The sequence below is a fragment of the Pseudonaja textilis genome, chromosome 7 (genome assembly GCF_049901715.1).
Source record: "Pseudonaja textilis isolate UNSWEBS1 chromosome 7, rPseTex1.2, whole genome shotgun sequence".
NCBI lineage: Eukaryota > Metazoa > Chordata > Lepidosauria > Squamata > Elapidae > Pseudonaja > Pseudonaja textilis.
The window spans coordinates 4,875,508-4,893,425 of record NC_141996.1 but is presented as its reverse complement, the minus strand read 5'-3'; the positions used below and the strand labels follow the sequence as shown (position 1 = coordinate 4,893,425).

The 17,918-nt window shown below is 43.7% G+C and overlaps 1 protein-coding gene across 2 annotated transcripts in view; it reads left to right on the top strand.

Annotated features, from left to right (window-relative positions):
* The first annotated feature begins 221 nt into the window (after positions 1 to 221).
* The window catches only part of NARS2 (asparaginyl-tRNA synthetase 2, mitochondrial), a 42,537-nt gene continuing 24,840 nt past the window's right edge, over positions 222 to 17,918 (top strand). Inside the window, exons 1-7 of one of the 2 annotated variants that reach the window (XM_087936930.1) lie at positions 222 to 534; positions 1,311 to 1,457; positions 2,616 to 2,725; positions 4,223 to 4,343; positions 4,801 to 4,941; positions 8,170 to 8,250; positions 15,416 to 15,516. In XM_087936930.1, coding sequence (XP_087793056.1) covers positions 1,311 to 1,457; positions 2,616 to 2,725; positions 4,223 to 4,343; positions 4,801 to 4,941; positions 8,170 to 8,250; positions 15,416 to 15,516 — 701 coding nt within the window. In that variant the 5' untranslated portion in view covers positions 222 to 534. Of the gene's footprint in view, positions 573 to 1,310; positions 1,458 to 2,615; positions 2,726 to 4,222; positions 4,344 to 4,800; positions 4,942 to 8,169; positions 8,251 to 15,415; positions 15,517 to 17,918 lie in introns of both variants that reach the window. The other variant, XM_026706931.2, reaches the window with a different exon arrangement.

Genomic DNA, 17,918 nt, shown 5'->3' with positions numbered 1-17,918 from the left:
GCAAACAAAGTAAAAACTTTATTCATTCATTCATTCATTCATCCTCACCTCATTCGTTCGCCTCCCACCTCCTCCCCACTTCCCGTAACAGGGAAGCCAAGAACTATAACTCCCGTGATCCAGCGCGCTTGCGGGAGGCGTCACTTCCGCAAAGAATCTCCTTCTTCCGATTGGCTGACCTAGAGCCCATCTCTTCATTCTCATTGGCTGCCTGGTGACCCGTCCTGTGATGGAAGGGGGCGGAGAAGGGGGCTTTGCAATTCCTGGTTTGCATCAGATCAAAGCGATTTGCAGCCAGTCGGGGGGGTGCAGAAATTCAATTTTGCGGTGGGGCAATGCGGGCTAGAAGCAGAACCCATAATGCGCGGACGGTTGGGCATGCTAGGACTTATGCTTGAGCTGCAACCATCCAGACGGGAGCTAGAGAGCAGCAGAGAGCCGGGATTTATTGCATCGCGTTGCTCCTTCTAGGGATTCCCTGAAATATTTGCAGCTTTGGGTATCCCTAACGGTGGGGCGCCCGCTTGGAGAAAGGTGGGTTGCAGAAGAACTGGAACCTAAAGTTGGAAAAGGTATCAAAATAAAAATAGAAAAATAAATCAATAAGGCTTCAATAAAGTTTTAAATAAGTTTAATTTAATTTTAAAACATTTAGTGTAAACTTTAAGCTGGGTTGGTTTTGTAGTGAGAAAAAGAAAGAGAGGAAGAAAGAAAAGAGAAGGAAAAGAGAAAAAAGAAAGAAGGAAGAGAAAGAAAGAGGAAGGAAGGGAAAGCCGTGAAGGAAAGGGGAGAAAGAAAGAAAGGAAGGAAGGGGAAAAAAGGAAGGAAGGAGGAGAAAGAAAGAAAAAAGAAAAATGAGAGAAAGGGGAAGGAAGTGGAAAGCAATGAAGGAAAGGGGAGAAAGAAAAAAGAGAAAGAAATGAAAAAGAAAAAAGGGAAGGAGGGGGAAGAAAGAAAAAAGAAAGGAAGGAAGGAAGTGGGGGAAAAGAGGAAGGAAGGGGAAAGGAAGGAAGGGGAAGAAAGAAAGAAGAGAGAAAGAAGAAAGAAAAGAAATAAATTATTTCTTATTTATTTCAAGGTTAAGACGATACTTTTGCATATATAATTTGATTTGGGCAACCCTTGGCTCTGGGCACTTGTGCATTTGTGTGCAAAAGGCTAAGTTTTAAGAAGACATCCGTTTGTCTGAAATGGCATAGGGGTCTCCTGCTTGAGCAGGGGGTTGGACTAGAAGACCTCCAAGGTCCCTTCCAACTCTGTCATTCCGTTAAGTTTGCATTTTATTTCCCGCTTGTCTCTTAAACTGCTAGATGTTTGGGGTCCGCTGTGTGCGCTGCGTTCTTCGGCGCTGTTCCTCCTCCGTTCCATCTGCAAAGAGCATGATGGCTCCCAGGCTGCTCGCAATCAGGGAGGCCTTGGCGGTCCGAGATCCAACTGGACTCGATGTTAAAATTCAGGTAGGTGGGAAGAGCACAACTGCCACCTTGTTATTTATTTATTTGACTTTTAGCTCCCTCTTGTTGCCTTATAAGTAACTCGAGGCAGTGGAGATACTTAATAATTCTTCCTCCTCCTGTTTTCTCCACAACAACCCTGTGAGGTGGGTTGCGCTGAGAGAGAGAAAGAGAGAGTGGCTCAAGGTCACCCAGCAGCTTTCAGGCTTAAGGTGGGACTAGAACTCACCGTCTCCTGGTGATTGGCCCAAAGTCATCAGGCAGAATTCTACTTCCTTTTGGCCACAGTTGTTAAACAAATTGTTTTTGTTAAGTGAATCGGGTGGTCATTAAGCAAATCCAGCTTCCCTGTTGTTTTTGCTTATCAAGAAGTCATCTATCTAACTATCATCTTATCTAATCTATATATGTCTATCATCTATATATCTATCCATCCATCCATCCTGTCTATCCATCTATCATCTATCTTATCTAACCATCCATTTTATCTATCTATCTTCTATCTACATCCATCCATCCAATCTATCATCTATCTCATCTATCCATCCATCCTATCACCTATCAATCTATCATCTATCTTATCTACCTATCAATCTAATCTATCTATGTCTATTTTTCTATCATCTATCTGTCTGTCTGTCTATATCATTATCATCTACATCTAGCTTATATTTATCTCATCTGTCTATCTATCTGTATCTATTTATCTGTCTATATCATCCATTATCTATCATCTGTCTGCCTGTCTATCAACTATATCTGTCTGTCTATATCATCTATCATCTATCTTATCTAACTATCAATCAATCTGTCATCTATCGGTCTGTATCATTTATCTGCGTCTGTCTATCTATATCACTACCTATCATCTATCATGTCTGTCTATATCTGTCTGTCTGTCTATATCTATCTATCTATCTATCTATCTATCTATCTATCTATCTATCTATCTATCTATCTCATTATCTGTCTATCATTATCTAATCTATCAAATTTATTGGCCGCACATCTTAACCATAGAGTAACTCTGGGCAGCAAGATTAACTATAGAAAAGAATACCACGAAAGTATTTTTAAAAATTCCTTTTCCGCTACAGAACTCTGCCTAACTCCCTCTTGGTCCTACACATCCATTTAATCCCTGCTTTCTGTCCTGTCCAGGGTTGGGTCCGTTCGGTCCGGTCTCAGAAAGGGATTTTGTTTCTCCACGTCAGCGATGGCTCCTCGTTGGAGTATCTCCAAGTGGTGGCAGATCCACGTTTGGAGTCCAGGTTGATTCTTCTTCTCTGGGTAGCTGGATGGGGGCGAAGGGGTGGGCCTACACTACTTCAGGCTGCATAAGAAAGTGGCTTTCAAAGCATAACAGAGTTGGAAGGGACCTTGGAGGTCTTCTAGTCTTACCTCCTGCTCAAACAGAAGACCCTATATCTGTGATGGCGAACCTATGGCACGTGTGCCACAGGTGTCAAGCAGAGCCATTTCTGCCGGCATTCGAGCTGCAGGCAAACTTACCTCGCTGCGCATGCACGCACCTCACAGCTGATTTTTTGGATGATTTGAGGCCTTTTTCGGCCTCCCAGAGGCTTGAAAAAAGCCTTTGCAGGATGAATAATAGGCCTATTTCTCCACTTCCTATAATACTGGAAGTGATGAAATGGGCCTATTATTCAGCCTGCAGAGGCTTTTTTCAAGCTTCTGGGAGGCCGAAAAAGGCCTCAAACCAGCTGTGAGGTGCAGTGCAGGTAAGGGCGGCGCGCACATGCGCAGGGGGCATGGGGGGGCTCACGCATTGCCTTCTGGCTGCTGGCATGTGAGTGCGCACACACAAGCACGCACACAGTTTTTGGCACAAAAGCCCCAAAAGCTTAGCCACCATTTCGGATAAATGGCTATCCAAGCTCTTCTCAAAAACCTCCAGCATCTATAACTTCTGGTAGCAAGCCGTCCCACCAGGGTGGATAAAAATCAATGATTTTTAAAAAAATAAAAATAAAAAAATTTAAATCAGACCTTTTTTTTATATTTATCAAATTTCTTTTAATAAAAGGCTTTTAGAGTAAAAAAAATATATCTAAAGATAGTTTTTCTGTTTCAGATACATTAATAATTTAGTTTATTCAGCATGAAATGGAGCTTAGTTATGGAGCCGGAGGCTGTATATTCATTCAGCAATATTTACGTTTTTGGTAAACTCATTCCATGAATCCAAGCTCTGTAAGCTGGAAACGTGCACTGCATTGATGCATTCACACACAATTTCACAGTAGCCATGAGGTAAATCGTAAAAGTTCAGGAATATTCCTTCATCCCATTGTTTTGCAAATCTATGTAGACTACAAACTCTATGATTGTTTGGAGAGTAATGCATCTACCACCAGGCTCTAAAGGTGAGGAGGAAGGGCAAGCAATAAAAATGAAAGTGAAACCTATTCTAAGCAGCTTATAAATACCCCGTTTCCACAAAACTCTTGGCTATGGATGTGTCCCATTGGAGAATATACATCCACCGGGGGTGGGGGGGAAGACCAGGATCAAGGGTGAAATGAATGATGTGTCTTAGAGTCAGCTGTACCCAGGTAACGCCATCATAGCCGCTCCAAATAAATCATTTTTTTTTTTTACTCTGAGAGATGCGGCTAGAGGCTTACGATTTGAATGGGGGTCGTTTGTCGGAGCTCTGACAGAGCCTGTGCTTCAGATATTCTCACTGATCCAAAGTCCTTCGGTCAATGTTTTTACCCTAAAACTGATTTCTGGTTTCATTTCAGGACGCTGACTTTTGGCAGTTCCGTGGAAGTGCGAGGGAAGCTGGTGAAAAGCCCGCACAAGGGACAAGGGGTGGAGCTGGCGGCGGAGAATATACGTGTGGTGGGACCTTGTGACGTTTTGGTAAGGGGATTGTCCCCCTGTGGGGCAATGCTGGGTCGGTCATTTTTTGCTCGAAACTTTTCTGCAAAGGGATTCAGTTGTGGGCTCATACAGCTTAAATTCTTGAGAAAGGATACTTTATTTATTCGTTTGTTTTATCTGTACCCTACCTTTATTGTTGTGGATATGCCTAGTATTCCTTCTTCTTCCTATTTTCCGCACAACAACAACCCTGTGAGGTGGGTTGGTCTGAGAGAGAGCGGGAAGGAGGGGTACTGGCTCAAAATCACCCAGTCGGATTTCATGCCTAAGGCAGGACTAGAACTCACCGTCTCCTGGTGATTGGCCCAAAGTCACCCAGCTGGCTTTCATGCCTAAGGCAGGACTAGAATTCACCATCTCCTGCTTTCTAGTTTAGTGCCTTAACCACTACACCAAAGTGCTTCTGTATACTTTGTATATATTCTCCCTTCCTTAGGCCTTTCCTCTGAAATATAAAGTCCATCACTCCCTGGAATATCTCCGGGAGCTGCCTCACTTCCGATGCAGAACCAACGTACTGGGCGCCCTGTTGAGGGTACGCAGTGAAGCCACGGCAGCAATCCACTCCTATTTCAAGGTAATTCTGGTCTTGGGAACTGCCTGCCACAGGATCTAGGTCCATCAGGTCAGAAAGCTGCCCGTTCGTTGACAGAAGTGCCTGCTAGCCGGGAGACCCATATCCAGGTAGTCCTTGACTTACAACTACAATTAAGCCCAAAATTTACGTCATTGTGTGAGACATTTGTGAATTTATGTCTGTAATGGCAGGCTTCATTATGACTGTAAATCAAGGACAACTGATAGATTCTTACATTCGCGTGTTAACTTAATTAAATGTATTTTATGTTGCATACGAAGATCCTGATTAGGAAGAGATTATTATGGAGCAATTCAATTTGTGCTGTGGCTCAGAGTTAACAAGGACTTGATAATCAGTATATATTATTTATGTAATTTTATCAGTTCATTAGCTAGCTCAAAAATCAGCTGCCTGGTGACACCTTTCACAGACTAACAAATTTAATTAAAAGCAGATGCATTTGTTAGCAAAAACTTCTGCCTTTTAATCAATTTGTTTGGCTGAAAAGGTGCAACCAGATTGCTAATTTTAGGCTGTGATAGATTAAGGTATTTTTCCTGCTACATTAGCAACTTCATAAGCATATCTAGATGCGTATAAAGTAATTAACAAGTAAAACATAAAAACATTCATAGCAACGGATGCTAATAACATACATGGCTTTCCTTATACAAGAACGTTTTACTGATTTGAACCTTGTGATAACACTAAATCTTAGAAGCCTTTGGCCATCTGAAGTTCCTGGTTCTACAAGAATTGCACCATTAAAATTGATTTTTTTTTTCTGTATTTGCCCTCAAAGTTTGACTTCTGATGACGTCCCTGCGGGGTTTTTTGGCAATGTTGGCCAAGCTTTGCATGTTTGGTATTGGTTTGCTATTGCTTCCTTCCTATGGCTGAGGGGCAATGACTGGCCCAGAGTCACCCAGCTGACTTCTTGCCAAAAGCGGGACTAGAACTCACAGTCTCCTGGGGATTGGGCCAAAGTCACCCAGCTGGCTTTCGGGCCTAAGGCAGGACTAGAATTCACAGTCTCCTGGGGATTGGGCCAAAGTCATGCAGTTGGCTTTCTTGCCTAAGGTGGGACTAGAACTCACAGTCTCCTGGCGATCGGCCCAAAGTCACCCAGCTGGCTTTCTTGCCTAAGGTGGGACTAGAATTCACAGTCTCCTGGCGATCGGCCTAAAGTCACCCAGCCGGCTTTCTTGCCTAAGGTGGGACTAGAACTCACAGTCTCCTGGCGATCGGCCCAAAGTCACCCAGCTGGCTTTCTTGCCTAAGGTGGGACTAGAACTCACAGTCTTCTGGCGATCGGCCTAAAGTCACCCAGCTGGCTATCTTGCCTAAGGTGGGACTAGAATTCACAGTCTCCTGGCGATCGGCCCAAAGTCACCCAGCTGGCTTTCTTGCCTAAGGTGGGACTAGAACTCACAGTCTCCTGGCGATCGGCCTAAAGTCACCCAGCTGGCTTTCTTGCCTAAGGGGACTAGAATTCACAGTCTCCTGGCGATCAGCCCAAAGTCACCCAGCTGGCTTTCTTGCCTAAGGTGGGACTAGAACTCACAGTCTCCTGGCGATCGGCCTAAAGTCACCCAGCTGGCTTTCTTGCGTAAGGCGGGATTAGAATTCACAGTCTCCTGGCGATCGGCCCAAAGTCACCCAGCTGGCTTTCTTGCCTAAGGTAGGACTAGAATTCACAGTCTCCTGAGGATTGGACCAAAGTCATGCAGTTGGCTTTCTTGCCTAAGGTGGGACTAGAACTCACAGTCTCCTGGCGATTGGCCCAAAGTCACCCAGCTGGCTTTCTTGCCTAAGGTAAGGAGAGATTAGAACTCGCTGTCTCTTGGTTTTTTGCCTGGTGCCTTAACCGCTACACCAAACCGGCTTTTAGAAATAATGATGCATTATCATTTTGGGGCTCCTGCAGACAATAGTTGGGGTTCTTCAGTAGCTGGGAATGTCTTAAAATAAATTACCCCAACCCAGTTGTGAATTAAAGAATATTCAGACATTCGACCACCAGAGGGCAGCATTTGTACACCTTCAAGTTCTCTCTGGAAAAATAATAATATTGCCTTCATGTTATGTCCTTTCTCGGAGGGCATTAAAGCCAAACCAGCTTTGTTTTATCCTTGGGCAGCCTTATAAAGTAGTCCAGAATAGGTCATCCAAGGATTTGAACCCCATCTCTGGTCACCTCAGATAGATGACCTCTAGTTTCATTAAAAGAAGGACTAGTGTGGGACATGATACCGTATTTCCCTGAAAATAAGACTCTGTCTTACAATTTTTTTGCCACCCAAAAAAGGCACCAGGTCTTACTTTCGGGGGATATTCATCCACTGACTAACCTCACTTGTGCCCCCAGCCTCCTTTTCATTGTCACAGGCCTTCAGGAACTTCTGCGGCCGGTAAGGCTTTCCTGAAGGCCTCTGCAGCCAATAACTGAGCTCTGGATCGATCCAGAGCTTTTTTATCAGCCACAGAGACCTTCAGGAAAGTGTTGCTGCAGAAAAAATGTCAGGGGGTGTGAAGTAAGTAGTAGGGCAGCTCCATTCCCCCATCCCCACCCTAGCTTAATTTTGACCCATGCACCCTGGAGAGGGCGGGATCTTAATTAGGGCTTATTTTAAGGGGTTAGGGCTTATATTGGATGCACCTGTAACAATCAAGCTAGGACTTATTTTTCAGGGTAGGTCGTATTTTCAGGGAAACAGGGTAGCACTGCTCCAATTTTTGAGGGGCTCCTATAAAGAAGAGGGAGCCAAGCTATTCTCCGAAGCCCCAGAAGGCAGGACAAGAAGCAATGAGTGGAAACTAATCAAGGAGAGAAGCAACTTAGAACTTAAGGAGAAATTTCCTGACAGTGAGAACGATTAACCAGTGGAACCGCTTGCCACCAGAAGTTGTGGGTGCCCCATCACTAGAGGTTTTTAAGAAGAGATTTGACAGCCACTTGTGTGAAATGGGTATAGGGTCTCCTGTTTGAGCAGGGGGTTGGACTAGATGACCCACAAGGTCCCTTCCAATTCTGTTTATCTGTTAAACTGTTTACTGGCCAGGTTGCAGTTGATGAATGGATTAAGTCATTGTTCTCAAATCAGCCAGGATCAATCGATCAACCTTTATTGTCAAGAGTACAACCTGTGTACAATGAAATTGGCTGAGTCTCCCTTCGTGCTCAGAATAACTATGTTTCTTTCTCTCCTATTTTGCTCCTTGCAGGAAAACGGGTACACCCATATACACACCCCGATAATTACTGCCAATGACTGTGAGGGTGCGGGCGAAGTCTTCAAAGTTGAGGTAAGGGTAACGTCCACGCTCATCACCAAAGTAGTATTCTCTAGTATGCAGCTTCCATCATTTCCCCATCCAGATTCATAGAACATCGGAGCTGGAAGGGTTCCCTCAGAGGACATCCAGACTGACCCACCCCTTTTCTCTCTCTCTCTCTCTCTCTCTCTCTCTCTCTGGAATCACACACAATTGCATTTTTGAGCACTCCGCTGCTGGTTTGTGGTGTCCTTTAGTCATGCGACTTCATTTCACGGCCGTTTTGCTGAAAAATGTATATTTTCTCCTGGATTTTGGTTCACTTAGTGACTGAAGGATTTTGGTTCACTTAATGACTGGGGGATTTGCTTCACAACCTCAGCACTTGCTTAAGGAGCGCCTCAAAAAAAAAAAGATCATAAAATCCATTTGGTCACCAAGTTATGGCTTGATCGGCAGGCTTCATTATATAGACATAACTCGTGGACTTACTTCTACAAAGGCAGTCAAACCACATCATAAAATAATCTGTTATAGGCAGGCATTACGACCATGTGATCCAAGTTACAACAGCACTGAAAAAAGTGACTTATGGCCGTTTTTTCATCCTTATGACCGTTGTAGGATCCCCATGATCACACGATCAAAAAGCTCGATAATGGATTCGTATTTATGACGGTGGCAGCATCCCAGGGAGGGTCACGTCAGCCCCTTTTGCGAACTTCTGACAAGCAAAGTCAATGGGAAAAACCAGATTCGCTTAACAACCATATTATCAACTTATCAATGGCAGTGATTCACTTAACAACTGTGAGAAAGGTCGTAAAATAGGACCAACAACTGTTTTTGCTTAAACAGCAGAAATTCCGGGGTCCATTATAGTCATATGTCAAGGACTACCCTGTTTTCCCCAAAATACGACCGACCCTGAAAGTAAGTCATAGCTTGATTTTTACATGTGTGCCCAATATAAGCCCTACCCCCAAAATAAGCCCTAATTAAGATCACGCCCACTCCAGAGTGGACGGGTAAAAATTAAGCTGGGATGGAGAGGTGGAGCTGCCCTACTACTTACCTTTGGACAGGTGTAGCCAGGCCTCGCACGCCCCAACACCTGCCTTGCTGACCCATTTCTTCTGCAGCCGGCAAAGTTGGCGAGGCTTTCTGAAGGCCTCTGTAGCTGATAAAGCTTTGGATCGATCCAGAGCTCTCTCATCAGCTGCAGAGGCCTTCAGGAAAGCCTTGCCAGCCGCAGGAGAAGTTCCGGCCTCTCGCAGTGAAAAGGAGGCCGGGAGTGACATGCGCAAGTGAGGTTAGTCAGTGGATGACATCCCCTGAAAATAAGACTTGGTGCCTTTTTTGGTGGCAAAATTTTTTTATAAAGCAGGGTCTTATTTTGAGGGAAACACGATACCTGTAACCCAGGCTGATAGCACCAGGACATCTAAAAAGTGTTTGTAAAAAAAAAAAAATTGGAGTTTTTCTCAGTGGTTACACCATGTTGGCCGACGTGCCTTCCTACCCATATCCATCTCTGAGCATTTCTTGCTCCAGCCAAAAAAATCATCTTGCTTAGATCAGCTGGTTTGGCTACCGTAAACTCATTAACTTCTCTGATCTTGAGAAAGTCCGTTAAAATATTAGTGACTTGGATAAGATCTCTGCGTTTAAGCTTTGCCCGCTAGATTAGATGACGTTTTTTCTTCCTGCTGTTTACAAGTTTAAATTTTTCTGATCAATTTGATTATAAGCTGCATTGTTTCGGCGAGCAACTTGCTGTTCTTTTAGAGAAAGGCAGACCTAAAATATTAAAATACCTTCTTTCCCCCAAAATACGACCTACCCTGAAAGTAAGTCCGAGGTTGATTTTTCACATGTGCGTGCGATATAAGCCCTACCCCCCAAATAAGCCTTAATTAAGATCCTGCCCAAGGAGCTAATCAATCAATAAATGAGTGGATGAAGTGTGTCCAGAAAGGGCTTAAAATGGAGGACAATTCATTTCACAAATGTCACGCTTAGCAACATAAACTTGGGTGCTCAATTATTGTCGTAAATCAAAAACTGTATTAAGTTATTGTATTTTATTCCAATTTCATTATAGACTGTATTTTTTATTCCAATTTCATTTTAGACTGTATTTTATTCCAATTTCATTATAGACTGTATTTTTTATTCCAATTTCATTTTAGACTGTATTTTATTCCAATTTCATTTTAAATCGTATTTTATTCCCATTCCATTTTAATTTGTATTTTATTCCAATTTCATTTTAAATCTCATTTTATTCCCATTCCATTTTAAATTCTTTTATCAAATTTTAGTAATAATTACGTCTTGCTTAGCAACAAAAATTTGGGTGCTCAACTGTGGTTATAAGTTGAGGACTGCATGGATTGCAACAGCCCCTTCTGGGAATGGATTCTTTGTACATTTGCAAAGCTGGCTCTATTTTTTTTTTTAAAATCGCCGTTTTAAACGTACCTTAACTTAGTGGTGCTGTGACTACAACAAGACTGCTGCCCCAGGGCTACCAAACTTTATATCAGGGTTTTGGATAACTTTGTGCGAGCCAAACTTCGCTTTCTTGTGGTTTGTTTAATGCTTCTCAAAAACTGCCTGGCCTCCGCTGAGGCCCCAAAACGGGGACAGATAGAGATACAGAAATGTTTCAAAGGATCAAGGAAGGGCTTTGAATCTGTGGGAAGATAATAGTAAAAGAAAGCAGACCTCTTACACAGCTATATCTGCAGGTGGGGTGTTAAAAGACGCAACAAATAATAAATCTGATTTTTCTTCTTCTTTTCTTTCCTCGCGGTGTTTGAAGGTAGCGGTTGGGTCTTGAAAGCCTCCAAGGATGTTTTTTTTGCAACAAAAACGGGTTTATTTATTTATTTATTTATTTTTGCGACCGGAGTTAGAAAATAAACTTTAAAAGACGGGGAGAGGGGATGAGAAAGGATGGGGTTTACAGCTGCAACCTTTTATCATCTCCCAGATGTTTTCGTCCAGCTGTGAAGCTTTTAGTCTCTTGCCAAATTGTCAATTAGCTCGATTTGCAATTTAATAAGCGTGTCTGGTGTCTATGAACCTGTCTGGCTTTTAAAAGGGTTCTTTTAATCTGGTTTTTTTTTTTTTTTGTAGTTGTGTATGACATTATTTGTGTATTTTTTGAGTTTCTAGAGCCGCCCGTCGCAGTATAAACCCTGGATAGCTCAGTTGGAAAATGGCACAGGTTGTCCTCATTTAACAGCTGTCTCGTTCGCACTTAATGCAGTTTTGGGTAAGGGAACTTGGCAATCAGTCCTCGCCATTATGACCGTCGCAGGCCTGGAAAGCAGAGGAAAAATGGAGAAAGTCTTTAAGCACAGTCACTTCCCAACCATTTCGCTTAACAACTGAGTGTCCAATCACAATTGGGCCAATTACCAAAGGACTGTGAGTTCTAGTCCCACTCTAAGCATGAAAGCTGATTGGGTGACTTTGGGCCAATCATCAGGAGACAGTGAGTTCTAGTCCCACCCTAGACACGAAAGCTGATTGGGTGACTTTGGGCCAATCATCAGGAGACAGTGAGTTCTAGTCCCACCCTAGGCATGAAAGCTGGCTGGGTGACTTTGTCCCAATCACCAGGAGATGGTGAGTTCTAGTCCCGCCTTAGGCATGAAAGCCAGCTGGGGTGATTTTGGGCCAGTCACCAGGAGACTGTGAGTTCTAGTCCTGCTTTAGACATGAAAGCTGGCTGGGTGACTTTGGCCCAATCACCAGGAGATGGTGAGTTCTAGTTCTGCCTTAGGCATGAAAGCCAGCTGGGTCACTTTGAACCAATCCCCAGGAGACAGGGAGTTCTAGTCCTGCCTTAGGCATGAAAGCCAGCTGGGTGATTTTGGGCCAATCACCAGGAGACTGTGAGTTCTAGTCCTGCTTTAGGCATGATAGCCAGCTGGGGTGATTTTGGGCCAGTCACCAGGAGACTGTGAGTTCTAGTTCTGCCTTAGGCATGAAAGCCAACTGGATCACTTTGGGCCAATCCCCAGGAGACAGGGAGTTCTAGTCCTGCTTTAGGCATGAAAGCCAGCTGGGGGACTTTGGGCCAATCCCCAGGAGACAGGGAGTTCTAGTCCCGTCTCAGGCATGAAAGCCAGCTGGGTGATTTTGGGCCAATCACCAGGAAACGGTGAGTTCTAGTCCCGCTTTAGGCACACAAGCTGACTGGTTGACTTCAGGGCAATCACCAGGAGACTCTGCGTTCTAGTCCTGCCTTAGGCATGAAAGCCAGCTGAGAGTCCCCTCTTTTTCTCTCATCCCAATCCACCTCACAGGGTTGTTGTGGGGAAAAGAGGAGGCAATTGCGTTGGATATATTTGCTGAGTTATTTCTAAAAATAATCAAGTCAAGATAGAAAGAAAGGAATATCCGGAAGAGACAGATGCTCGGTCTCCACGCTGCATCCACACGGCAGATCTGGGAGGCTGGGTGACTGGGCTCCCATCCATCATTCAGGCCCATAACAACATCGAAACCGGAAATCAGCTGGCGTACAGTTTGCACGCTGCCCGTCCTGGTTCGCATTCCGTTTCTCCTTCATTTAGATGCAAAATTTTGGATTCTTGTTTTACCGTTTCGTGTCTCTGCACGCATAGAAGAATCTCCTCGCTGTTTGTCTGTTACGTCAAGGATGGTTTAACGGGGCAGTAAAAAACAAAAAACCCAGAGCAATAACATCCTTGCAGGGCAAAACTCGAACAGCCTTTTTATTTTCCAGCGCTCGATTTTTAAAACAGATGAACCTCATTTATGAAAACGTTAAATTAACATGCTTAGCAGGTTTAATTGCTCCCGGAGTGAAAATCAACCACTTCACACACACACACACACGCCAAATGTCTTAAGAGTTGGATAGAAACTTTTTGTTAAAAAAAAAAAAGAGCATTTTATTTCTTCGGACCTGTTAAACTTCCAACCCTTTGTATAAACAAGCAATTATCTTTTGGGGAAAAAATGAGATACCAGCCTTGGCTTAAATTTTGGCACAGTTCACTGGCCGAACGAGTTCAGCTGCTTAGGGTAGAAAGGGAAAAAAAGGATTGGTTGAAGTGCTTCAGACTTTCCAGCCTACATGTAAGTCCTCAATTTACGGCCACAATTCAGAGCAGAATTTCTGATGCTAAGCAAGGCGGGGGTTTAAGTGTCTCACGGCCTGATTTAATGAGCTTTATTTTTATCGTGGCTAAACGGCAGTTAAACAAGTTGCGGCTGATTTAATGACCTTTCAGCCCCAGTTGTTAAGCGGATCAGTGCAGCTGTTAAGTGAATCATGTGGTCATTAAGCGAATCCGGCTCCCCCTGCCTCCCCATTGACTTGGCTTGTCAAAAGCATGCTGGAAAGGTCGCCGACGATGAACGAAACCAATGGCCAGGGGCCCGAATTTTGAACCCGTGATCGTGGGAATGCTACGACAGTTATAAGTGCAAGGACTAGTTGTAAGTCACTATCGGTCATAAATATCTCTCTCTTTTTTTTTAGTGTTGTGGTAATTTGGAATGGCCGCTACATAAAACGCAAGTCGGGAAACACCTGTATTTGAAGTCACTTAACCACCATGTTGCTTAGCAACAGAGGTTCCTGTGGTCGTAACTTGAGGACTACCTGTATGGGGCGAAAGGGAGAGGTTTTGAAGTAATCCACCTGTCCCTTTTATTCCCTCTGCTCTGTGGCATGAGGTCTAGTTACTTGGGAAGTGTCATGAGGACCCGAATTGGGTTTCCGATAGGAGAGAATCCATAATTTATGTTTCTGGCCCAAATGTTTTCAAGATGGCTGATTTAGAGTAATGGCCACCATTTTGGACTTGATGGGAGACTTATAGAAAAGTTCTTAACGCAGAGCAATGATGAGAGTTTGTCAGCCTTGTAAATCCAGAGTAATCCATGACTTACAAACACAACCAAGATCAGTACTTTCATGGTTAAGCAAGAAGGTTGTTATACGAGTCGCATCCAATTTTATGAGCGTTTTCACCAGGGTTGTTAAGTTGAATCACTGCAGTTGTTAAGTGAATCATACAGTCTTTAGGCAAATCCAGCTTTCCCATTTCACTTTTATTCATTTGCATCCCCTTTTATTATTTTTACAAATAATTCAGGGGGGCAAATATACCTAACAGGCCTGACTCCTCCTATTATCCTCATAACAGCAACCCTGTGAGGTGGCTGAGAGAGAGAGAGAGACTGGCCCAAAGTCATTTCATTTCTAAGGCAGGACTAGAACTCACCATCTCCTGGTGATTGGCCCAAAGTTACCCACCCAGTTTTCATGCCTAAATCGGAACTAGAACTCACTGTCTCCTGATTGTTGGCCCAAAATCATCCAGACGGTCTTCATTCCAGTTTCTATTGTACAAACAGCACTGTACTTAGTTTTGATTTGTATTCTACAATGTATTATTTGTATTTTAGCATTAAAAAAATGGAATGGGGAAAAAATCACGCTGCTATCAGGGTTCCGACGATTGCCCTAATTAAATCATGAACCTCGAGCCAAGCTTCAAAAGAATCCAAAAGATTTATTAGGAGGAACCTGTCAGCACTAGCCAACTCTGACGCTTGTAATTTATGATCACCTATGACCCTGTTCCCTCCCCCCCCCCCGGGTATGTCATAAATTAGATTCTCCAACTAAACACGTTCATGCTAGGGGTCATCAATCACATTCTCCAGTGAAGGATTTTCAGGGGCAGAAGATCCAGTCTAGGCTACAATCTTTATAAGATAAGAGTGGAATGTACTTCTGGTTTTAATTGCCATACTGCTCCTTCAGGTTTTTCCCCTCCTCCTTATGGCAACTCAAAACAGGCAAAGGAATGCTTTACGAGTTGACAGCTTGATTATTCCGAAGGATTGATTGATTTGCGAAATTCAGGTCACAAGCTATTTCTTCCTGCAAGGCTTACTGTATGTAGATCTTTCTGCAGAGCTGATCTTTTTTAAGACAAAAAGGAGAAAACGTGACTTTTTCACACTTGTTGCTAGGATACACTGCTAAATTTGTTTATTTTGAGTTCAATGGATTCCTTCGCAAGCCACATGCTTAAAAATACTCGGAGGGCTGGGGTTTGGTTGCCTTTTCAGGAGAGATTAACCCAATTCCAGAATGGATTAATTAATTTTTTTTCCTACCATTTAATTCCTTCAGCCTGCAAAGGAAGAACAAAAACCCGGAGAAGAACGTCACTTCTTCAATATTCCAGCATTTCTCACGGTTTCAGGACAACTCCATTTGGAAGTCATGAATGGGTATGGCTCACGGGAATTTAAGCATGATTTTAGTCTGTGATACCCATGGTCCTCAACGACCAGAACTGAGCCCAAAATTTCTGTTACGGAGACAGTTAAGTGAGTTTTGCCCCCATTTAATGACCAAGTTGTTAAGTGAATCACAGCTGCTGTTTAAGTTAGTCACACGGTCCTTAAGTGAATCTGCCTTCCCTCTTGACTTGGCTTGTCGAAAGGTCGCAAAAGGGGATCACGTGACCCCCCCCCAACCGGGACACTGCAAATGTAAATACGAGCCAGTGGCCGAGCATCCGAATTTTGATCGTGTGACTGTTGTCGTTTGTCGAGCTGGCCAAGCCACAATCCTGTTCAAAGAAAAAAACATTGATTTATTAGGAGTGATCATGTCGGCGTTAGCTGGGCGCAGCCGACACTAAAATACATCATTCATTTCTCCCCTGACCCTGGATTTCCCTCCTCCCCATTCCCTGGATGTATATTCTCCAATGGGACACCTCCATAGCCAAGAGTCATCAATCATGCTCTCCAGTAATATTTTTGCGCGCCGACAGCTTTGGGCTGCCAAGGCGATTATCAGAGGCATTTAAGGAATGCGCTGCTTTCCCCCACTCCCTTTCTGCTGGCAACTAAAAAGACCAAAGGAGTATTTTTTTAGTTGACAACCATGGGGATTCTGCAACAGTTGTGTGATGACCCGGGGTGTGACACAAAAATAACCAAGGCACAAAAATAGAAGAAAGTCCCTTTAATGCCTCCAACTTGGCCCCAATGTCCAATTATCCTTGGCTGGAAATCAAACTCTTAACAAAAACAGTTTATGGAGGGAGTAAATACAGTCCGCATTAATTCAAATTAAAAAACCCAACACAAACCACACTGAAGGAATTACTACGGCAGGCAAGGATGATTAATTGCAGACTTCTATCAGATAACGCAGCAACCACAGTTGAGAGGAAACCAAAACATAGATAAGCTCTGACAAGAATGCACGCTTTGCTTCCAGAACCTTGCCATGCGCAGTTTGTCCTTTTAAGCAGTCCTCCCAACTGCAGCCCATGAAGGGGATCAGGGCCTCTTCCTCCCTCATAGATCACGCCACTCACATTTCTCCCTTCTCCATTCCTCCCTGCGTGCTCTAGGATGAAGAGGGGATGGCTCTGGGTCTTCCTCTGAATGCCCATCTGGCCTGTGCCCTTCCCCAGTTTCCTCCACAACCACTGGAGCCACATTCCCGCTCCCTGTTAGCTGTTCCATCTCTCCCTTGGAGTCAGACTCCAACAGGGGCATGACAGGTCGTACATGTGAAAAACAGTTACGAGTCGCTTTTTTCAGGGCCGTTATAATTTTGAAAGGTCACTAAATGAAGCAGTTGTGAAGGCCACCTATAATCATCATTGAAATAATCCAGCTAGTTATTTTAGCATTGTTCAGAATCTCTATTCTGAGGTAATCTCGGCCTGTTTAGTATCACCCGGTAGAATAAATAAGCAGGCTGTTCAGTGTACAATACAAGATTTTGGGTTTGTGCTTGACACTTGGTTCTTCAACAACTAGTTCCTTTTTAATTTTTAAAAACCCCAAACAAATCGAGCCCTTCAAAATAGATCAAATGCAAACCAAATTTAGAAGAGCTAAATATATCTATATATATGTATATATTTTTTTGGAGAGAATTCCTTCATTGGAGCCAAAATGCCACTCCTAAGATCTTCAAAGGGGATTCACAACCCAACCTTTAATGGGTTATAACAGACAAATTAGGTGGATGTGGACGATATTTTAGGACCTTGAAGTGGCACGCAGAGCCATCTTCGCTGGCACGTAAGCCGTCGCCCCGGAGCAGGTCCACTGCGCACGCGCGCATGCCACCAGCCCGCCAGCTGATTGTTGGGTAGCTGCCGTGCAGGGGCGGGGCGCGTGCGGGAGATACGACTACAACTGGGAAATACAACAGCACTTAAAAAAGATATTGCTCCTTCTACTTATGACTATCACAGCATCCCCAGAGTCCCGCAGTGAGAATTGTCACTTAATGACTGCAGCAATTCACTTAACGATCGCGACAAAAAATGGTAAAATCAGGCGCGGCTCGCTTAACCGCCTTGCTTAGCAGTGGAAATTCTGGTCCTGATTCTGGTTGTAAGTCGAGGATTACCTAAAATGCATGAGGTAAAAAAAAGAGAAGGAAGGTCGATAAATCTGATTTATAACTCACCTTTGTAGCCTAACAAGCAGGGTCTCCTGCTTGGGTGGGGGAGGTTGGACTAGATGACCTACAAGGTCCCTTCTTGTTAATTTGTTAAATCTGTATATTGCCTTCCTTTAAACTTTTCAGTTGTCTTTTTTTTTGAAGAGTTTAATTCCTCTAACGAGCCAACCTAGTTTTTCTCTCAACCTGTTCT